Source organism: Glycine max, chromosome 6, assembly GCF_000004515.6.
Source record: "Glycine max cultivar Williams 82 chromosome 6, Glycine_max_v4.0, whole genome shotgun sequence".
Taxonomy (NCBI): domain Eukaryota; kingdom Viridiplantae; phylum Streptophyta; class Magnoliopsida; order Fabales; family Fabaceae; genus Glycine; species Glycine max.
In genome coordinates, this window is record NC_038242.2 from 4,070,901 (window position 1) to 4,094,851 (window position 23,951).

The following is a 23,951-nucleotide window of genomic DNA, read 5'->3' on the forward strand; positions in this document are numbered from 1 at the left end:
AAACAACTTGAATGAATTTAAAAATATCTGGATGTATAAAAATGAAATTAGATTTTTCCCAAAATATGAATATTATTTAAAAAAACAAAAAAATGTCTAAATCAATTGCTTGTGTCGAATATGTTTAGGGAGTCAAAGTGTAGCATTATTTGAAAAAAAATTAAATCAGACAAACAAATAGAAACCGGTCAGGTGTTCGATTTATGTAACTAAAAAATGACTAGCTAATTTCAAAATCAGTATAAAACTGGTGATGAAAACCAGACCTGGGCTTCTCACCGGATGGCTTGTTGTACTGTACCAAAATAGTAAGTTGGTGATGAAAAACAAATTCGAACCATTTGTTATTTAATTTTTTATTTTATTAAAAAATCGTTCGACTAAAAATGTTTTTTTTTATCAAATAAAGGACATATGTGTTTTTAAACTGTTGACTTTTTTTTTCAAATCCTCGTTTAATCTCAACTTTATTAAAATTCATTCACTTGAATCTTTCTTTTTTACATCATTTTTTATTAATAACTAAAATAAATGACTTTTTACAGAATTAAATAAGAATTTTAAAAAGTTAAAAATTGAAGTAACTCACATTTATAATTTTAGAATAGACACAATCAAAGAACTGACAAGTTTATTTTATTTTATAGGCGAAATGATGATAAGTTGATTTCTTTAATCGATCTCAACCATACATTTTGTATCTCCTTCCTTAACCACCAAAAAATGTAAAATAAGCTATAATTTATTTCTTAAAAAAAGAAAAAGACAAGTAATCACGATGGATAAACAGACTACAAAATGGTTGGACATCCCCTTCAAAGCTCAATCCATTATGCATTTTCTTCTTGCATCCATCCTTTTTCTTCTACACCCAAGAGATTTTTGATAATTCCAACATTATCCGTATGGACCCTTATGGATCTGTATGGATCCATATAAATTGACAATCCGTAATCCGTATGACCCACACGGAAAGACAATATTGGAATTGTTAAAAAATATGCTGAGTGTAGAAGAAGAAAAAATGGATGCAGGAAAAAAACGCCCAAAGACTAACGGGGTGTTGGGAAAATTAAGAAAAATTTGTTTGTATTCAATCAAGCATTAGCTAGTGACCAGGACAGTGAGGTTGACGTCACTAATTGCACTTTTCCACATAAAATAGATAAAAGGGAAAAGGGGCAAGCAACTGAGCTGCTAAAGAAAATTCCACACTCCATCCCCAAGCATAGTCTTTTTTGTTTTAATAGTTTAATTTTTGCTATCTTCCAATAAATGTACACATCACATCGAATAATTTTCAGGATGCTTTAATAGTTCCTCAGCAATTTTGTCCATAACTAACATTTAACCAGCAACTGCCACTAGAGAAGGCAAGTCTTCCACAGCCAACCTGGGCAGCCAGGACAGGAGCACTCGGTCGCACAACTCTCAGTTCCTAAGTTGAAAATTCAAATACACACACACGGAGTTGCCCTACAAGCTTTGACAATGCTGTTCAACTACTTGCTGTACACATTGTTCTTGCAAATAAAAGTTGACTAATGTTCTAGGCCAAATATTTAAACCCAAAGCAAGTACACAAAAACTCAACACGATGATGGACTTCATTCAATTTGCACAAAGCTATGGTACCATGGGATCTCCAGAGGATGCAAGCATTTGTAAACTTGTCTCTTCAGCTGCCCGTTTAGAAGCATACTCTTGCATGGAATCACCTGCAAATAGTTATTAGATCATTAGTCAACTTTTATTTACAGTTGGGTTGGTCTAGCTCCTCTATAAGTTGCGTTCAAATTATTTCATGCCAGCCACAATTTAGTGTTTCAAAACTTAAAGTTTCATTAGTGCTGGTCCTTGGGTCCCTCCTGCAATACCATTTTGATCCCCTATGCCAACTATTATTCAGGAACACTACAACTAGTTTGACCCAGCATGTTCAACAGTCAAAACTGGTTTGAAATGATTACGAAAATTCAGCTTGATATGCACACGTACATTGAAAAAAGACAAGGATGCTAACTTCAAGGAAAATAACTAGGAATTGTTCTTATGGCTACAGAAAATAAAAAGTTGGTCTACATTACACACCAAAAGATTGACGAAGCCCTTCCTTTACAGCATCGAAGTTCTTGTAAGTGTAACCAACAAAGCTTAGATCTTTGGTAGTTAGCATCTGCAGGAATTAGGTGGAAGTTGAAACATTAAATTATGCCATTTTGCCCAACTATAACAGAAAGATGTAAGACAGATACGTTAAAACAATCAATACGCAAGATAACAATTTATTGAATGACATAATGGATATCCTACATAAAAGAAAAGGAGACAGAATAAGAATAAATAATTAATGCACTGACAGTCGGAAGGCCTTTTACACTCATCTAATAAAAAAAACCCAGCATATATGATAAATTTGTTGACTGTTATGATAGTTACCTTAAAAATCATATCAAAGATCATTTTTGATTGATTAATAGTGTAACAACTCGCATACTGATAGTGCATGTCTATCGAAATCAGAGAATACTCTCCTGTTATGAACCAAAATAATTAAAAGACTTCTGAATGTCCATAAACGTTAGAATACCAGGGCAAAACAAATTGATAAGATGCCAGCTGAATCAACTGGTGAAGTCTTTTGTTGTGACTAGATGGACTTGGGATCAAATCCTACTGATAAAAATCTTGGGAGAACCACACCACAAAAGCTACCTATGGTAGTTGGAGAACTCAAGGCCTTATATAAAACCCACACCAGAATATGAAACTTCTAATGTGGGACTCAAGTTCAATACCTTTGAATTGGATCATAACATGCTACTATGCTCCAGAGCCCCAACACCCATGTGGGCTGACTATGCACTAGCATTTGACTAGTACCAAAAGAAAACTGCAATAATGCCGACATCACCATCATCACCCATGCCCTGCTCATAGAGACATGGTCAGAGACTCTGATACCAATTTGATAAGAGTCTTGGGAGAACCACATAACAAAAGCTAGCCATTGTCATTAGAGAGCTCAAGACCTTATAAACCCCACACTATAATCCCATACGGACTTAAGTCCCACACTTAGCAATTAGATCATAACACCCACCTTCACAAGAGGAAGAGTTAGCTCCCATTGTGTAACCAACATTGAAGAACCAAAAGATTAAAAAGAAAAAAAAATTGAGAAGACCCATTAATTAATTTTATTCCATTAAAGTTTGTTTTAGAATTGTGATTTAGTTGCGTTTCTTGATGTTGCGTAAATGCGGCAATGCAGCCACAATTGTAATCGCAGACCCCCCCCCCCCCCCAAAAAAAAAAACCTTGATGTTGTGGTCAAAATTGTAGTCATGGACCGTTTTTTAAAACCTTGATTCCATTAGTAAGAAAGAAGGGTACCAATTCAAAAGATAACAAGAATGATCAAGCAGCACACACTTGTCCTTCACCAATAGTATGAAAGGATTATAATTCTGATAAATACTGAATTTATGATAGGAACAATTAGAGGAAATTCAGAGAACAATTTCTGATTACAATGGAAATTGCAGGAAAATGTAGAAAGGTAAAATAAAACTGAAAATGTCATAGAAGCAGTGCTTCTCTGCGATGTGATCCAAGGTCCAAGCCACTACCAAATTACCTTTTTCCCCCTACCCCTCACACCCTATAATCATGTCCTTCCCTAATTCCTATGATTGTGGTACCCTCCTCTCCAGTATCCTTCTGCCAAGTGTCCCCCTCTGTCAGAAACAAGCATAACAGAATACTCCACTCAATTCCCTAAACTGCCCTTATCCTTCTTTCTCTTCTACAGTAAACTTTTGTTGGAGGCCAATCGGGTAGTGCCCCGTCAATTTCCATATAAATTGTTGTTTCTTTCCCCAGTTTAAGGAAAAGTAACAAATAAGCAATTCTTGGACTAACAGCTTAGCGCAAATAAAGCTTAATACAAGCAACATAGTTTGTATCAATTGTTCATTATCACCCTGAATAGAAGGAAATCATACAACAAATTCATTTTTAAGCCATTACACACACAAACCAAAGTAAATATATCTCAAGGAGAGGCTGAAAGGGGGTAGCTTGGTTTACAATTCTGAAGACAATACTTGTCATCTTTGATATAAAGAAAAATAAATAAATGAGTGTCCAAAATTGTAATCAATTATCAGAAATGGTATTGAAAAGGTGTCACAAATCACAATGATACCAAATATCAAGGAAAAAAGTATGACAACCAAGGGGAAAGAATCTTTGACACTAGCATGATATATTTTTTCATTTTCTTTCCCACGCATGTGTGTTGGAATTGGCTTAAAGTTCAAAACAACTTCTAATCAAAATCTTAAAGTGGCAAGCCTTCAGAAAAAAATTCCTAAAAAAAATGTGATCCAAACAAGAACTATAATTGATATGATTGCAATACAATTTAATATGTCTTTACATAACATTTGATAGCGAGACATTTTAATGAAGAAAATAATGCAAACAAAACCAATTCAATCATGTGTACCTTTCGTGAGGATCCAGACCCAGTTCTTGCTGCTGTAGGTGGATCTACCTAAGCAGTTCACAAAAGAATACAATGAGAAAATCTTAAGGCTATTCATTGCTGGTAATATTTAAGCAACACTTTTTAAATGATTATAAGCAAAAATTAGATATTTGCAGTTCCAAGTTCCAACAGTTAGTACTGTATGTGAAAATATTTTTTTTTTATCAGCAAAGATAATATATTATAAATATAGAAAGAGTACCAGAGGTACTGAATTACAGAAGGGAGGTAACCATGGTAATGGTTCCATAATAAGACAAAATAGTCTGAAAAGGAATCACTCTATGGAAACCAAAGAAAAACAAAACTAGTAACTAATATTGAGACCTCTACTGGTACAGAAAATATAGAAGAGTATAATAACAGGGATAGCATGATGAGTTCATATTTTATACCTCATCAAACTTCATGAAGTTTTGGGTATCCAGCTCCCCGTTGACTTGAGGTTTAAATGCTGCCTCCATTTCATACAGTTTATCCCACTCCACACCTTTGAACCAAGGATGAGCCTGGTATATACAGAAAGTATATTAAGTATATGACAAAAAAGAAAGAAAGCTGGCACAGCATTACGGCAATATACTAATAATAATTAAAATAAATGAACACCTTACCTTTATTTCATTGGCTCCTCGAGTACCTAGCCTATGATCAACATCACACAGCAACCTATAAATTAGATCCTTAGCCTCAAGTGTTAACTGGGCCTCATCTGGAAATCTTAAATGATTTCTCCAATGAACAATCTGGAAGCAATCAGTGAATTTAGTGTCAACCAAAAAGAATAGAATCTTTGAACACTGGCTCTGGGCAACGTAACTAGAAGAGCCAAAAATAATATGGTTATGGATAACAAAACATCAACAGTAGTTATAAGAAGTCATAAAGATGGTCAAATTAATGTCTAGGAAATCAGTAAGAAGTACTAAACTGATCTTTATCATGAAATGTCAATAACCAACTCTCCCCATTTTTATTAGTTGTCATGTTTTATCGGGTGGAATAGGGAGAGGGGATAAAATAATTGAGTCTAAAAGAATACATGTACTAACAACAGGAAACGGTGCCTAGTCATACATCAGCTTAAACTGCCTATCTACCTTAAGTTTTTCCAGGATTTCATTAGAAGATACACAAAAGGGGTAGAATATTTGAGCCTCAGAAATAACACAAGCAGTAACAATAGGAAATGGCAAGTCACCATCAGATTAAACTAAGATGAAATGCAAGAAATTATTATTTTTTTTATGAGAAGCCATTAAGCCAATTAAGGATGGTACCTTTCTGCATGTGGTTATTGGGTCATCAGAGAAAAATGGAGGGTAACCAACCAGCATTTCATACATTATTGCTCCCAGTGACCACCTGTCCATATGAAATATTACACATGAAATTTTATGAATAGGGTAGGTTAAATATAAAACTTGTCAAGCTAATTAAAATTGTACAAATTTCTTTTACAATAGGGAAAAAAAAAGTTACAAATTTCAAATGATCAGCCAAGAGTTAATCCACATTAAGCAGAACTATTGGTTGCATATTAAATGCAATAAAAAAAGTGCAGCAACCTTGCTGATAGATTTACAAGGCCTAAAGCATAAGGTAAGAACTAACCAATCACATTCCATCCCATATCCTTTTTTCAAAAGTACTTCAGGAGCAATGTAGTCTGGTGTCCCCACTGTTGAAAATGCCTTGCAACAAGAAACAAGGGAAATGAGTGAACTGAGAGGCTTTCTCATTTCAGCAGTATTAGAATAACAAGTGCAGTAGCAAATAGTAATTGTAGACCATGCAATTGAAAAACATAATTTATGTGCAATGGATACATTAACAGCCGTGATCAAGTACTAAGGTCATATAAAAGAGATTAATTGTATTATAGCCCAAGTTACACTATCCTGAATCATACTGTCATACAATAAGACTGCACATAGGGACAGAGACACACTACAATGAGACAGGACCAAAGTTTCAAAATTTTAAAACTTCCCCACAATCATAATATAAACATTTGGTGTTTGGACCCTTCAAAGATGTAATTTTTTTCTTAAAGAACTCTTAATCATTTTATCCCCCCACCCCCCAAAAAACAAAATAAATAAAAAAGACAAATAAATGTTTAGATCCTAGCTCTGTTTACTGTTGTATCATTCAAATAAAGAATAGGAATCTTATAATATCAATGCAGGTTTTGATATAGATTGCAGAATGCGAAGCCAGGCTATGAAACCAATGACAGAGACAAGAAATAAGAAAGCTTGGATCATCTCTATGAGCATATCTTTTTAATTTTAAATAACAAAAGCATACCAACTTCCTCCTGTTCATCTGCCAATGTTGAAGCTGTTCACGTGGACTTCTCCAGCTACTTCGATTGTCCGCATCATCAACATCCATTGGTTCTGCCAAAGTTTCATCATCTATGGTCTGATTTTCATGCAGTGTAGACAAGGCATTACAATCGAGAGGCTTACAGAGACCAAAATCAGAGAGCTTCATGTGACCATTTTTATCCAGAAGAAGGTTATCAGGTTTAATATCTCTGAAAAATAGATGACGATTGACAAACATTAATATGACTGTTTAGCATGTAAAAACAATCCATTTCAGCACCCAATAAACCACCATCCCCGACATAACACATTAAGCCAACAACTTTATAAGTACAACCAAACTGAACCTGTGAATGTAGTTGTGTTTGTGAATAGATTCTATGGCCAGAACACTTTGTGCAATGTAAAATCTAGCAACATTTTCACTTAAGGTGTCTTCCCTCATCAGCAAAGTCATAATATCACCCCCAGGCAGATACTCCATAATTAAATACAAGTACTCAGCATCCTGAAATGAGTAGTAAAGTTTCACAATGCAATGACTGGCAACTTCAGCCAGCAAATTCCTCTCAGCTCTAACATGTTCCACCTGTAAAGAAAAAGGAGCTCATGTAAGTAAAATAACAACTAAGCATTCTTCAAGACATTCAGTCATCCAATAACATGGGTGATCCATCCTCAATGGAGACAGTTTATGTATAACCCATTAATGGGTTTGGAATAATACATTTCAGCCATAACAAAACTTTAAAGGATTATGTAGAATAGTAAATTGCATTCACATGTCAAGTCTGTTATATGCATCCATTAGTAATTTCTAAATTTTGTTCTACTCAGCATGTTGTATATTTCTCACCTGGCCTCTCCTAAGCATTTCAGATTTCTTCAGCTTTTTCATAGCATAAATATTTCCAGATTTCTTCTCCCGACACAGTCTAACCTGTAATTGAACAAGTTAGTATAAAATAATACTAGAAACAAACCTTATATAGTAAGCAGAAAAAAGATTTGCCATTTCCAAACACAATAATAACACATTGCATCATATCCAACAAGGATTCTTTCATGCACAAATAAGCATGTCAGGGACAATACTGACCTCCCCAAAAGCCCCCCTTCCAATGATGGTCAAAAGTTCAAAATCATTAACACAAATCTTGTGTCTTTTCAATCGCATATATTCAGTCTCCTTCCTCTCTAAATCTTTGATGAGGTTGATCCGTTCCTCATTTGGCACATCCGATGACGCCAATTTTCTTTCTAAAACCCAACGCCTGGAATAAAAAATAAAAAAAGTGTCAGCATCAGCAACTCCAAAACACTAGGTGAACAAAAGATCTGCACCAGTCTAGAGACTGTTTTAGGAAACGAAATGAGCAGGGCCACTATAAGAGAGGCCAACATAAACTTTAAATGGTTTTTTCAGATGAAGCTCACAAAAGGAAGAACATGCGGCAATGCAAAAACTAAAGAGAGAAAAAATGGAAAGAGATACATATTTTTTCATCCATGGTGTTAAAGATAATTCCAAAGCAATAACTTTAATTATTAACAGAGAGAAGGAAACTCAATCCATAGAATAAACATATCACTGTCCTTTTTCATGATTTTAAGTAGGTTGAGATATATGTTTATCCCTTCCAAGTCTTTTGATTGCATCAATGTTGTCCTTTAATTTTAGTTCCCATTTAATTTGGTCCTTGGCATCAAACCACAAGAGGTGCTTGTGTGGCTGTTTCCTATTCTTACTAAATGGCATGAAAATAGAAAGACATCTGTTGATAGATATAAAAATATAAAAAATACTATTACTCTGGAAAGGTTATATGATTACGATACAAGCATTCACCAAGATGCCAACATGGCAGATCAGATCAACACAGGACTTGACTATAAACTAAGGAAGAAATTTCAATTGCTAAGAACAGGGCAAGGCGTGAAGTTAGGAAGCCAATGGCATTTAGAGATTGCAGGGGAATGTAACCGTCAGTAACAAATTCCATTAGGATGTGCAGTGTAAACAAAATAATAAGGATCAGGGGTAACACCAGACGTAGTTTTTGGGAATCAAGCAGAAAATATTCATACCTCTCATCTATCTTCTACTCTTCATTTCTCTTTCCCTTTTACTCTAATTCTTCTTTCTCATGGTATTATGTTATTATGGTATCAATTATCTTAAGTCTTTTAAGAAATGCAATCAGTCTAGCCTGGCCCATATTTTTGTAGATCAGGGCTGATTGTATACATCCTACTCAGACAATATTAACAAATATAGCTAAATTATGATTTATGACCATGAGATGGTAAAAAGTAAAGAAAGAACAAAAAACAACATGCTCGGTCCAAGTAATTGATTTACAGATTTACTGCTTGACAAAAAAATATCCAACCAAAGCAAGCATGCATATATCAAGTTGAGGAGTGTTGTGAATTGTGATACTCAAAGATGCGCTCCCGCTTCTCCTCACTGATCAATAGTACAGATGTACTAACATATTATCTAGACGTACTCTCTGCAACTTATGAAGATAAGAATTGGGCAATTAAGGTCAGGATTATCATTAAGAGCCAGGGATCATACATCATGGCATTTACTTAAACTGAGAGACACAAGCTTCTATACTTAACGAGTAACGACCAAATAAAATCCACCCTTCCATCGAGTCTCATACCAGCTATGTGGATGGATTGATTCACGTGTCTCAAATACTCTATGCCTTTAGTTAAACTCAAGAATCAGAACCACCAAACAAAGCATAAGGAGTGAGAATTGCGAAATTGTTACCAAACAGATTCACACCGGGATCAGTTAAATTAAGCAAGTGTCAGTTGCGGGGCCTACGAAGCCCAAACACAGTGATTATTCACACCTAGATTACCTCAGCTAGCAAGGCATAAGAAGTTGAAAAAGGTAATTAAATCATAAGATCTAACCCTGAATTAGCATTGTGCTGGATTTCAAGAAAAAGGGGCCAAGTTCCCTAAACACTAGCGTCCAAAAATAGCTGAAGAAAAAATGAATAGAACAAATTCGGTACCTCTCCTTCCTCTCTTGGATGTTCTTCATCTGAGCCCTATAATGATTCTCAATGAACTTCTTCGCCGCCGCCACCTTCTCCATGGTCAAGCTTGACCCCAACACCTCCTCCGCTCCGTTCTCTTCCTCCTCGAGATCCTCCATCTCTCTCTCTCTAGCTTGCACTCTGAGTGTGTGTGAGTGAGAGAGAGAATAATGTGTAACTCCAACTCCAAGTGTATCTATTCTTTATTTTGTATATAAATCTAACCTATCTGATTCTTCTGAACCTTTTTTTTTTCTTTCTCTCTCTAACTCCAACACACACCACACTTTCTCGCTCTAGAAAACACCCTGGAGCTCTTATTTATTGCAACAACGAATCGGGGAAGATGCACTCAACAAAAAAGGCAGGGATATAGCTCGCAAGCGTGCCACGCCACCGTTATCCGATGCACTTCCCGTTCATCCTAAACGGAAACGGTTCGGGAGCTTACGTGGCAGGATCCGATGTGAGAGTGCATAGGATGGTGTGTGGGAGGCGGCGCAGGGGAACGAGACTAGGAATAGATAAATGAAAAAGTGAGTTGCGGGAAGGGGGTGACGCGCTGGGGAAGGAGGGTGAGGAACACAGTGGGATGCGGTAGGAGAAAGCGTCGCTGTCACTATGATAAATGAAATGAGCGCATTTAAAGTAGGGAGTGGGGCCCAGTGTGATGGGTGCTGATTGGGTCGTGGTACCCACTCTCCTTGCTGGGGACGTTTCCTTTTTATTGTGATTGGCTCTTGTTTTATGTTATGGGTTAAGCTGCTTGTGTTTAGTGAGCTATCGCCGTATACATGTATTTTCCCCTCTGGATATGAGTTGTCACATTTTTCTATTTTTCTTTTCTCCACTCGCACCTCCAATACTTTCACGCACCTTAAATATTTAAATATTTATTTTATCTATTAAGATTTTAGTAATACCATCACTAAAAGATGTATATTTCATTCTCATTTCCAATGTTATTACGTGAGTAAAATGTCTCTAAGTATTTTTTAAATTTTAAGGCCTGTTCTAATCCTATAAATTTTGTGACTCAATTAACCTGAACTTTTAATTATAAAAAAAAAATAGTAATGATATATTAATATTTAAAATATTTATGCGAGAGAGTTCCGAATTGGAATTTCGAGGCTTGACCCATCACCACGAAAATGTCCAAATACATGCGGTAGTTATCTCAGTCTGATTAAATAATTGTTAAATTCTTTAAAAACTTGTAAAAAAAAGTATAGCTTCCATTTATTAAGACATTATAGAATGAGAAAAGAATATATATAATATTTTTATTCAATCACAATTTATTTATAAAGGATGATTTTTAATTTTTTAATAATTATCTCAAAAATCGTGTTATTCATGATTTTTTTATAGATGGACAGTATAAAACTCTTAAAAATTAAGCATCAAAAAATATATTAATACCAGATATTAATTTATTTAAAATGACGTAAATCCTTTGTTTATCAAAGAAGAAAACATATTAAATAATGTTTAAAGCATTATTAAATTATAATACTAAATTATTATAATTGAGTTTATTGATGATGCTAATTAAGATTCGATTTTAAGACTTGTGTTTAAAAAATGTTAAGAAAAAAAAACGTTGATCGCCTTTAAATCTTAAAGTGAATCTTTTTTATTTTAAGCTAAGATATTATTGATGCGTACCGCAAAAAAAAAAAGGTACTATAATATTGAACTCTTCATAATAATGCATCATAAGTTCGTAACAACAATAATGGTAAAGCTTTTTACAGGACACAATAAATAACTTTTTTTTTTGGACAAAACACAAAAAAAAAAAAACTATTAAGGACAGTTTGATGCACCTTAAAAATGACGGTCGGTAACATATATATTTTTTAAATTAACGAAATACGTAAATTATTTTTTAATGGAGGTACAAACACATTCACAGTCATCCCACATGGGGGTGGACCATTTCTCTACATTATTAATCTAGCATAAAATATGAACAAAAAAATAAAAATCTTAGAAATTTAACTTTAGTGTATTGTCCTTGTTAAATTTTTCTTCACTTTTATTAAGTTATTTTAAAATTTTAACTATAATTATATTGTTATTTTAAAAAAATAAATAAATAAAAGACAAAGACGATATGCTAAAGAGAATTTGTCAAATTGACGTAAAACTACCCTGATTTTTAAAAGTAAAACTTTAATTGGTTTTGTGAGGGTTTGTTTGATTAATATTTTAGTATAATTGATGTCAATGAAACTGATACTAAAAGAACTACTTATAATATCGCTAATGTTAAAATAATTAATTTGAGTTTTAAAATAATATTTTACATAATAACTTTAAAAATATTAGAATATAACTTTTAGTTTGAATTTAAATATATTGTTTTAAAAAACATATCCCAATTATTTTGACCTGAAACATGCTTGTGGTCTATAGCTAAATAGTAAATAGTCACTTAGTCAACTTTTGTTTTGTTGTGCTCCCATTTCCTTTTAGTTTTAGGATAATGATAAATGCATGACAAATGAAATGTATGAACTACGAAGTGAAATAAAGAAAAAGATTAAAAAAAAACTGATAAATATGTTAAGTAATGTGATAAGAAATGATGGAAAATAAAAAAGAAATGGGAAAAAAACATAAAAGGTAAAGTAGATATATGTTTATATTTATTCTTTTTGTATTTGTTTTAGTTTTGAAGAACTGATGTTGATTTATAAATGTGTTTTTAAAATTAATTCTGTCATATGTTTTTTTTTATCTTCATGTTAAATTCATTTTCGGGTTAAACAAATAAAGCTTAATTTTAATCCTGTCTATTTTTAGGAAAAAGTAAAATCTTACGAAAAAAAAAATGTCTGCTTGTATGCATCTCTATTTATATTTATATTTATATTTGTTTGTTGTCTGAGATAAAAAAAATAAGTTCGATGTTATTTTGTTAAGACGAAGAAGATAGAATGATGAAAAATATGCTTATATAGGACGAGTCCTTGTTGTTGATGAATGGGGATACCTGCCAATTAGGCATGGCAACGGGGTCGGGTTTTGTTTACCCCACCCTCGCCCCCGACTCCCCATTCCCCTCCCCGCCCTTGAAACCGACGGGGGTGTAAATACACTCCATCCCTGTCCCCGATGGGGTCGGATTTTCCCGCCCGTCCCGCCCCCAACATTTTTATAAAATTTAATTAAAAAAATATAATTTTTCATAAAATAAAAAAATATAATTTTAAATAAAACATAAAATTCAAACTAATAATTTCATATTTTAATATGTTATATATATTAATTATTAGCGGGGCGGATTCGGGAACGGATTCGGAGCGGATATTGAGAATCTCATCCCCGATCCCGAACCCGAATTTGACTATCGGGGAAAATCGGACCCCGACCCGACCCTGGTCAACTCGAATTTTCCCCGTCAAAATCAGGACGGGTCCGAGACAGGCCCCACAGATTCGAGCCCCGTTGCCATGCCTACTGCCAACCCAAATTTTAATCGAATTATATGTCATTAATTTATTTTTCCTTTAATTAATTTTCAGAGTTATTTTCATTATTTTTTTTTCATTTGTAGTTCATTAAAAGATACATTAAAAAAAGCTTGAGAGAATTAAGTTATAATTCATGTCACATGAATATTGTAAATATAAAAGTTGTTTCTTATGTAAATATATATTTTTATATGTATGAATTGAAGTCAGTGTAAGAAAATAATCAAAATAATCAACAATTGATGCATACTCAATAAATTGCTAATGTAAATATAAGTATGAATATATATATATATATATATATATATATATATAAAAATCTTTTTTCTAAACACATAGTTTTTTTCCTTAAGAGATATTTTAATATCATAACAATTGTTAACTCTAATATGAATAAATTATCAACAACCTAATTTTCCCAGCACTCTATTTGTATGTAAAAGTATTTGGTGTCATTAAATGTATAAAAATAATTCAAGTTTAACTTCCATATCTTGCTCAAAAAAGATTGAACTAGATTGCATGTTTTAAATCTATTAACTTATATGTTAATTCATGCAATCCGTCAACTCAACACAGGTTAAATTAATGTCGAGTTGACTTTTTAATTTATTTTACTTACCAATTGAACATTACACTTTTTATGATATTCTCTTAGTATTTTTTTATTTACCAATTTCATGATGTTTTTCTCTTTTTAATTACATTTGACTATAAAAATGAGATTTTTAAGAAAAAATGATTAAATATTTTAAAATAAATTTGACAAGTCAACTCAACAAAAGCTAACTTGGATTAAATTGACCTATTTAACATTTGGCATTTATATGCTGCATTCACATCATTTCATTTCGGAATACAATAAGAGATGCATGATGCAACGGTAAAAATGCATGATACAATAGCCTTAAAACTCTTTATTTGCCATTAAAAAAAACACTCCTACTTATCATCCAATAAAAGTTGTGAGACTTAAATATATATATATATAAAATAGAACACTGTATCAATAAATCTATTCCTATAATAAAAAGTTAAATTACTAATTTTATCTTCTAATTTATTATTTAGATTTAATTTGATTGTTTATTTATTTTTGTTTAATTTAATCTTCTAATTTTTAAAATTATTTTAATCAGATCTTTTTTGTTTTTTTAGTTTGATTCTTTAATTTTTTAAATCATTTCATTTTTTTTATAAAATATTCATTATGTGACAATTTAAATTCATTTAGTGACGATTTTAAATTCTCATAAAATATGATTTCTTATAAATTAGACAAAAAGATCAGCTTAAATTGATTTGAAAAAATAAAAAACTAAATAAAAATTAAAAGATTAAATTAAAACTAAATGATAAACTAAAAAAATCAAAATACTAATTTAACCTAATAAAAATAGATTTTGATGATGTGATAATTGTACAAATTATGTCAAGGTTGATTCTCTCCTAATAAAAAATAGGTTTTGTGTTTAAATTATTTTGTTTACAAATAGTGGCTTTTAAATATTTCACTTCGTTTAAATTACTTTTAAGGATTATTTCCATAATAAAATCATAAAAATATTATTTTTTTACAATAAACGTCTTTTAGGAGTATTATTTTTTAGTAATAGATTTTTTTTTGCTTCGGGAAATACATAATTTTAATTATAATATTCAAAATATTAGACACCAGAAGAAAAAAAAAAAACAATTAACGAACGAGTCGAGAGGGGAGTGTCTTGCCATTGTTTTCTTTCTTTCCCTTGTCGCCGGCACGACCGTGAACGAAGCAAGAGTCGATGGCGGATCCCTATTACTCATACGGTGCTCCGGCAGCCGCTGACGGAGGTACTCCCTATTATTCCCTACTTTTACAAAACCCCAATTAATTTCCTCCTGTTTTTTCAATTCGTTATTCCCCACACAAATATGTAGAACAACAAAACCCTTACCAATTTTACATGTTCTTAACCACTGAATTTAAATTCAGTTTGCGCTTCGGTAAATTTCAACAATTACGCTTATTTTGCAGCACTAAAACCCTAAATGAGTTATACTTTAGAAGACTAGTGTCTAGTTGCAGTAGGAACATTTTTAAGGTTAAACTATTCACTTGGTCCCTATAGTAGTGTCCATTTTATTATGTTTTAGTTTCAGTTTAAAAAAAGTGTAAGTTTAGTCTCTAAACCTGCATAAAAGTTTTTAAGTTTTGATCCTTGTTCAGAACATGAGAAAAGTTTCTGGTGGTATAAAACTGCTACAAAAACTTTTTGGCGGTGATAATACACCACAAAAAACTGTGTAGGGTCTAAAACTTAATAGTTTTTTAATAGAGGTAAAACTTAAAACGAGAACTATTACACTGATCAAGTAAATAGTTCAACCTATATTTTTAAAAGTGATCCATGTAGCTGACCTCACCTAGTGGGATAAGGCTTTGTTGTTGTTGTGTTCTGACCGTTGATTTGGTTCTGTCAGCTAGCATTGCAAGGAGCAGCTTTGCTGGTTATATTCCCTCTGAGCCTTCAAATTCCACCACTGAATTGAGGAGCATTGGGTCAGATTACCTGCAGAGAGATGTAAAACTTTATATGACTATTTTGAGTTATTATGAGATGCATGTGGGAGATGAATTTTCATTTTTAACTTTGATTATTTCTGCAGATAGGCTTGTTTTACAGTGCTGATGATACCTTCGGCTCCAGAGTTCATTCTGAGCCTGTTAAGGGTTATTCACCTCTTGCAGATCCTGATCCGAGTAAAAAACGAGATACAACGCCTTTGAGCATTACTCATGGTGTTCCTGATGTAAACAGTGAAAGACCAGCCTCTAAAAGCAGTTATGATGGTCTACCAATTTCAGCAGCAGACTCAAACATTCTGTTTGTGGGTGGACTTCCAAATGACTGCACTAGAAGGGAAGTCGGGCGTATCCTTTTTAGCTTTATTAGCTTACATGTTGGCTCGTATGTGTTTGTGTGTTGCCTTTTGTTCCTGGCATGACAATAATGGATTGGTAGAAAGTGTTTTGAAATTAAAGTTGTATTGGATTTACTAAATGAAATCCTCTTTAGTTACTCACTATTTTTTAGTTGCACTAAAACTTTGCATGTACAATAAGTTGCTTTTTAAGTTTAACAGCATATGAAGATTAAATCACATGGTTCCTGAAATAACTTTAAAGGTATGTTTGGGAGTGGGATTTTTGGGGGATGAGAAGGGAGGTTAAAAATCTATTTATTTTTATAAACATTACATAACTCTTTTACTTTAAAAATGAAAAATTTGTCCTTCTTTCCCTTATCCTCCAAAACACATTCCCAAACATACCCTGTATTTTGTTGTTATGTTGATATGAAGCCTTGACCTGTACCCATAGATCTTTTCCGTCCCTTTATTGGCTATAAGGATATCAGAGTTGTTCACAAGGAGCCTAGACGTGTAAGTGTGTTAATTAAGAATTTCATGTTGACTATTTTGGAAAATTCCAAAAATGTACAATCTATCAATATTATTATAGTTTTGTCTAGGAAGGAGAAGGACTACATATGATGTCATAATTATTACGTGTTTTTAAGGAATATGGTATTGCTTCTCACTTGTTGCAGCATTCCTCTGGTTAGTAAATAGTAATACGTTAGCTTTGATAGCCAAAAATATTTAGTGTAGAGTGTTAACCAACATTATTTCATTTTGCTTCATTTATTACAAATAACCAGTAGTTTTTAAATGACTGAGATGCTGCAGAGTGGAGACAAGGCTATGACTTTGTGTTTTGTGGAGTTTGTTGACTCCAAATGTGCTCTCACTGCCATGGAAGCCCTGCAAGGTAATAATTTTTCTTCTTCTCTGGATTGCATATAGTTGAGATTTATATCTATGCATGGTCCTGACTCCTGAGGAAGTGGGGAAAATAGAAATATGAGAGAAGGCATGTGAATAATATGAAATCTGATTCTATGATAGATGTGGACCAAAATATACAGCACTAAAACTTATTTATTCCAATAGTCAACTAGTCAAGTATATCTGTAAATCCCAGCTATAAGTTTTTTTGTTTTATTGGTCAATGTTAGTTGTTAGTTTGTTAGTTTTTTGTTAGTCGGAGAAATTCGAACCCACAACCTCTTCCTCTCCCCTTCTCCCTTCAATCACCAAACCAATCTTATAACTCTAATCCTTGCTATAAGTCTAAGTAAATATCTCATATTGCTGTGTTCATATGCAAAATATAAATATGGATGTACCATGTATACTACACACATAAACTGAGGCTTTGGTTGTAATATTGTCAATTGAAATTTAAATTAAAAGGTGCTTAATCATATTTTCAATGCATGGAAAATGCATCATGTACTCAAGTGTAAAATTTGATGCAGGCTACAAGTTTGATGATAAAAAGCCTGACTCGCCAACATTAAAAATAGAGTTTGCACACTTTCCTTTCCGTCTACCATCTGATCATGGCAGCAGCTTATCAACAAGATACACACTGACGGGACATTGATTTCTTGGGCGAGAATGTATTTGAGGGTGCTCAGATGTCAGATAGAGATATTCAATTTTAGATTCCAAATTTTAGGTTAGGCCTGCCCGTTGAATATAGTATATGGATGCAAGAATTCTGGCTACAAGACAATTTTTTAATCTAGAATATTGATTATTGGCATTGGATAGAATTTTCATTATTATATTTTGGCCCGTTAGTAAAGCCTCTCCAATCACCGGAGTAAGTCCGTGACTTTGTACATGAGTTTTTGACCCTCTTATATCTGACAATGGCGGGAGACTGGGAGTTTCGAATATTTAACCTTCCATTTTAATCTTTTATGCACAAGCAGGGAGTTGTAACAATAGTCAGGACTTGTGAAAATAATAATAGTCATGAGTTGGTTCAGTTTGTATTCGGGCATCACTTTGTGTGCACTACATCAATATCATGATGTTAATATAAGTCATTTTTCTTTTCTTTTGGTAGAATTATATAACATTTCTTTCAGCTGTATTCCATATTCCTAGGGGACCCAGGTTCTCCTGGTGGTGATTTGAATTTTCCAAAAGCGATTAGGGTTTGCCTCCACTTGTACCTAATGCCGATGGCTGATGCGTAGTTCAAAATTCCAAATCACTATGATTTTTACCTCTTGATGATTGATGATGAGGTGTTGCGTTTGTCGTTGGTCGAGTATTAAAAATTACCGCTACACCTTTTGGTGACACTTTAGGCATTTGCTCCTAGATATATCCGATGATTACCCCCAATTCTCACAATGAATCTAAACTAATTCTACCTTGCAGCCAATCGTAAAACAAATGTTTTTGGTCACTGTATGTTAAATAATTGAAATCCAGACAAAAAGAAAATTAAAATTAATTGGGCCTTATATTGATTGAGTCATACTCTTTCTTAATATGATTTTGACTCCATGTACTTTTATCTCCAAATCTTTGTAACAACGAATAATAATTCGTTAAACTAGAACAACGTACGAGTCCATGATCTTATGAACAAAATAAAATAAGGCCTTTAAACCAAATATAGCTAGTATTAACTCAACATTTTTATTGAAAGACAACATTCTTTCAAAAAACTCATCATTTAAATGTTAATATATCAAAGTTTAAGCTATTTTATTTATTTGGTCAATTACTATCAAGTTAGATTGAATGTCTTATTAGAAGTTAAACACATTTTGTAACATCTAGAAATTTTGTCTATTTATTTATTTAAAAAACATTTATTACATAAAAAGATAAAATTGTTCGTCTTAACTTTTTTCACCTCCGATGCACCATATTGTTTGAACAGCAAGATAAAGTTGTAGTGTATCAAGGGAAGGAAGGAGATCATGTGTTTGCACTTTGGACTTTGGAGCTTGCAGCATTGCATTAGGGGCCAAAGTCAAGGATTGAGACAGGAAAAACTAAAGTCAAGCAACCAATTAAAACAAGTTAACTATAAAAGCATACAATAAAAGCAAACAACACTATTGAAGGGTGCAACCTCGATTAGCAGCTTTTTTGTCCTAACGCCATTCTCAAAAAGACAAATAAAAAGACTAGGTTTCGGCTTATTTTATTTCTTTTTGAAAAGGAAGTGTGCAACAATCCATTCTTCACCGTTATTGTATCCGAAAAGTTCTGCTACAGTTATGAAGAAAGTTCTCCAATAAGCAGTCCACTTGGTAGCTGAATCCTTGCCATACCTTGATTGCATAATTGGCTTGATGTAAGTCATTCTTTGGTCCATTCTTCACTGCAACATAAATTCATTTTTTTCTTCAGTAATACAGTTCAAACTTGTTTTGTAAAGAAATGGAATATAGCAATATTGCTGTAAATCATCGAGCAGGTCTGTGCGTAATGTTTCCCATTTACTAGCCAATGATCGATGATGTTGGACAAGTAGTCTCAATAATTTAAGAGGGGTGAATTAAGTCTCACACAAATTTTTACTAACAAATTTTAATCTCGTATTAAATGATAAACTCAGAATGCAAAAGAAGAAACAACAATCAATCTAATCGATGTTCTTTAAACATACAAAAAAAAATTGATTTTAATAAAATAAATGAAATAAGAGAAAAAAAAATTACATGCTCGATTTTACAAACTTTGATCACACCTTGAAATTCAAAACAGACTCTTAAGTTCAAGAAAACGTGGCTTCAACACTAATTATTTATTCACTAGTTCTAACCTCAAACATTTCTCTGGAAAGTATTCTGTTATAGAAGCCTCCATTTCAAACGTGCTAATATCTGGAACTGTAATATTCAAATTTTGCAACTGAAGATCCCTGACAAGAGAGCAACAAAAGCTAAATATTAGTTTCACATAATTAAGTTGTCATCTGTCTAATAATTTTTTTGTTAACCATATGACTGGCATGCATAGTGCTTTAAAGCAAACAAAGGGATATCAAACAGCATACCAGCACTTCTCATCAATATAAGCCTTTTGAGTTGTAGAATTGCAGATTCCTGTAACCCTGCAGTTAGTGTACTTCTTGGCAATGTATAAAGCCAGCGATCCCCCTACCACATCCCACATCAAGTACTGTATAACCATCTTTTAGGTTTGATCTCTTGCAGTACAGTTTCAACATTGCTTCTTCAGCATCATCCAGCGTCATTGAGGCAGAAGAGAAACAGGAACAGCTGCATCATCAGTTCATGCATATACGAATGTTATATTAGCCATAAGGTTGTGCAATGTATTTTAATTATTACCATTTTTTCTTTCATGCACACAACTTGACAATGTCAGTAATTTATAATTTCATATAAATTACATACCTCATATATTCATCTGTAGTGTGAGTGTCTGTTTTCTTTATTTTATTTTATTTTCTTCTAAAAACTAAAAACAATTTTTGAAAATAGAAATCAAAGAAAAAAGATCACTATCTATTAGCAACATAGAAATCAAAAGAACTTTAAGTTAAAATTATCAATCAACTACTTATTTATTTTTAAACCTTTAATTTTGAGTTTTATTTTTAAGCAGTATTAAGTTAAAATAGGAAGAAAAAAAGTTAAGCCAAACATAGGCTAGACATTTCGTAATCAACATATATGGAGGCAGATAAAGAAATAGCTAGGGTACAACAATTTTTACTGGTACCCGTATTTGAGATTGTTTCCAGCACAAGCTTGAAAGAAAGCGGTCTCGGGATTTCATAATATTGAGATTTTAGTTCATTAGACTTGATTGCTATGAGCATTTCCTGTAAAGCTGAAAGAGTACCAGGCATGTCTGATATTCATCTTCAAAATTACGTGATATATATATATATATATATATATATATATATATATATATATGATTATGGTAAGGGACGTTCTAATTCAAATCAACCCAAAATAAAAATCAAAGAGAGACTAAAAAAAATTAAAAATTGAATCAAACTGATATCTTTTCGATTGTTACATGTTGAACCGAACAAAATCAAATCAAACCCTAAATATTTATTTATATTATAATATTATTTTTAATTGCTTATGATTTTTTATTTTTGATGCAGCAGAAGAAATCCACGTAGTAAAAATAATTGTTATATATTTATATTAATTTATGGTTGGCTGAAAGCTTTTGAAATTGTTTCTTGTGGCATATGCATCACGTCATGCAAAAAAAGATCTAAATACACGAACTTATGTGTGAGAAAAAAAGAGATTTTGTTAGTTTAAGTGAACATAATAAAACAAAATTTTAATTCAAAGAAAAAGTTGAATCAGGTTTTAATCTCTAAAGATAAAATTTGAAATATTAAAAATTACAAAAAATGATCTAAACCAGATCATAAAAGATAAAAAAAACTAGTTTGATTAGGTTTAAATTTAATATTATATTCAAATCAAATTAAATCGAATGTGTATAATTTTTATGTTTGATTTAAATGATTTTTTAATCAAAAACAAGATCAAAGTGCACCGTGAAGACCTCTGATTATTATGATTGCAAAATTATATTCTTCTATTCTTTTCATGAGGTTCGCCGCTGCGTAGTACGGAAGCTCCATTAAATCAGCACGCGCAATGGAAGATGGTAGATTGCTAGGAGTAGTGAGTCTCTCTTTGTCTCTTTGGATATGCATGCTCTTTTTATAGCATCCTCCATTGTCTTTTATTTTTATTAATTAGGATTTAGGACTCAACTACCACTTTAGTTGACTAATTCTTGAAATTGGACAGCACTCTGCCATTAGTTCATCAATTAAAGGAAATTATAAACAAAATTAAACGGGTAAATTGCTATTTCAATTTTTTAAAAATGTCTTTAAATGATAACATTAATATGTAAGAGTTGTATATTTCTTTTAAAAAAATATATGTTTAAGAGTTAAACTAATATTATAATGTTTACAGACTTCAAATTCCAAAGTGTTGTTACTTGTCGATCAATTATTGAATAAACTACCATTTTGGTTATTGAGAATACTAACACATTATAATATTTCCCAATATGAGCTACATTAGGAAGCTTTTACGAGTTATATATAAGCAGAAGAGGAGTGCTAACTTTGCATTTTTTAATAATGTAATTTTTATGATACTTTCAACCAACGAGAAATTTATATATCATAGACACACTTTTTAAATAATTATGACAAAAATCAATGAACTTATTAGATAATTTGTAATTAGATGATATTAATATATTCTAATTATTTTTAATATTGAATGAAAAAACTGAATGAATTTATGAAATCTATTAGACTCACTCTCTATTTAATAGGATAAATATTGACCGAATAATAAAACTCATTTTTTAAATATAAAACGTTGAAAATATTTATCATCAACATGTCTATATATAATCTTAAAAAAAAAACATGTCTACCATATCCAATAATGACTGTAAAAAATAACATGCATGACACAAATTAAGTGAGAGTGGGGCATGTCTGGGATGACTCAGGGAAGATCGACTTTCAGTTTCTGGAGATGTTAAAGTCAAGAAAAATACAGTATTAGTCTTATTAGTTGCTGAAATATTAAAATTATCACGTATAAATTACTATTAAAATATGACTTTTGTTTTAAATCGAGCTGATAATTTGAGGACTAATTTGACCTGACAAAATATATTTTAAGTACTTAATTAGGTGTTAGTTTTTATCTTTCACAGATTAATATGCGACCTGTTAGATGTTAATTAGCCTTCGTAGCTGGGATGGTGCTTTGAGGTCTCGTGCAAGTTCCTTCCAGCCACAAGTTTTTGGTTATCCGAAATTGATATTTGATGATAAAAAACCTGACTCACCAAACTTAAAAATACAGTTTGCATTGTTACACTTCCTTTCCGCCTACAACAACTTATCAACATGACAACAAGAAAAACATTAATTACCGACAACCAAAATCTGTCAGTAACTGTCCGTAGTGAAGTTTTTCCGATCGATTTAACAGTTTTCAATGGATTGGTTTTGTCCTTTAGTCATTTCTGATGAATTTTTTCGTAGGTAACTTCTGTATGTAATTAACAATAATTTTTTTTATAGATAACATTTGTAGATATTTTTTTATGGATTGTCCGTAGGAAATATTTGTCAGAATCCGTCTTCAGAACGGAATACAAGAAAGGGAGAGATTCTTGAACCAAATTAGGAAACAAGATCAATGACTTTGGTGATTACTGACTCGAAATACATCGGAAATTATCAACTAGTTTATTGATTGATTATTTGTCAGTAAATTCCAACGGATATTTCCATAAAAAAATATCAACTAAATTATCGACGGATTATCCATCGGACATCAACGAAATTAATATTAAAAAAAATAAGGAGGGCACGCTGACTGAAATGTATTGATTGTGCTCACAGATGAACTGTATCAGATAGAGATAATATTCACTTTTAGATTCCAAATTTTAGGTTAGGCCAGACTGTTAAATATATATATGTAGGATATGGATGCAAGAATTCTGGCAACAACCTAATTTGAATTTTTAATCTAGAATGTTGATTATTGCCATTGGATAGAATTTTCATTATTATATTTTGGTTCGTTCGTCAGTG

At 32.3% G+C, this 23,951-nt stretch overlaps 2 protein-coding genes and 1 pseudogene across 2 annotated transcripts; 1 reads left to right on the forward strand and 2 right to left on the reverse strand.

Moving 5' to 3' along the window:
• Positions 1-1,289: 1,289 nt before the first annotated feature.
• On the reverse strand, positions 1,290-10,290 carry LOC100805455 (serine/threonine-protein kinase tricornered). The gene is made up of 12 exons (XM_003525985.4): positions 9,933-10,290; positions 7,991-8,165; positions 7,748-7,831; positions 7,239-7,480; positions 6,869-7,100; positions 6,170-6,249; positions 5,836-5,920; positions 5,170-5,301; positions 4,951-5,064; positions 4,514-4,561; positions 2,092-2,176; positions 1,290-1,718 (listed from the first exon to the last, which is right to left on the reverse strand). The coding sequence occupies exons 1-12, from the start codon at positions 10,073-10,075 to the stop codon at positions 1,627-1,629; spliced, it is 1,512 nt and encodes a 503-aa protein (XP_003526033.1). The 5' UTR covers positions 10,076-10,290; the 3' UTR covers positions 1,290-1,626.
• A 4,828-nt stretch (positions 10,291-15,118) lies between these two features.
• LOC100809186 (RNA-binding protein 1) lies at positions 15,119-18,095 on the forward strand. Its single transcript, XM_003525988.5, has 6 exons — positions 15,119-15,274; positions 15,905-16,005; positions 16,091-16,355; positions 16,806-16,867; positions 17,174-17,255; positions 17,806-18,095. The coding sequence occupies exons 1-6, from the start codon at positions 15,226-15,228 to the stop codon at positions 17,931-17,933; spliced, it is 687 nt and encodes a 228-aa protein (XP_003526036.1). The 5' UTR covers positions 15,119-15,225; the 3' UTR covers positions 17,934-18,095.
• A 1,099-nt stretch (positions 18,096-19,194) lies between these two features.
• LOC102669440 ((S)-coclaurine N-methyltransferase-like) lies at positions 19,195-21,182 on the reverse strand (annotated as a pseudogene).
• Between the last annotated feature and the right edge of the window lie 2,769 nt (positions 21,183-23,951).

Bases quoted from the DNA above. Each gene is read 5' to 3' on its own strand.
- LOC100805455 (XM_003525985.4), bottom strand. From the start codon at position 10,075: ATGGAGGATCTCGAGGAGGAAGAGAACGGAGCGGAGGAGGTGTTGGGG. The intron at 8,166-9,932 runs GTACCGAATTTG...TTTTTATTCCAG, and splicing joins ATCCAAGAGAGGAAGGAGAG to GCGTTGGGTTTTAGAAAGAA. The intron at 4,562-4,950 runs GTATAAAATATG...TGAACTGCTTAG, and splicing joins ACTTCATGAAGTTTGATGAG to GTAGATCCACCTACAGCAGC.
- LOC100809186 (XM_003525988.5), top strand. From the start codon at position 15,226: ATGGCGGATCCCTATTACTCATACGGTGCTCCGGCAGCCGCTGACGGA. The intron at 16,356-16,805 runs GTATCCTTTTTA...CTGTACCCATAG, and splicing joins CACTAGAAGGGAAGTCGGGC to ATCTTTTCCGTCCCTTTATT. The intron at 16,868-17,173 runs GTAAGTGTGTTA...GAGATGCTGCAG, and splicing joins TTCACAAGGAGCCTAGACGT to AGTGGAGACAAGGCTATGAC.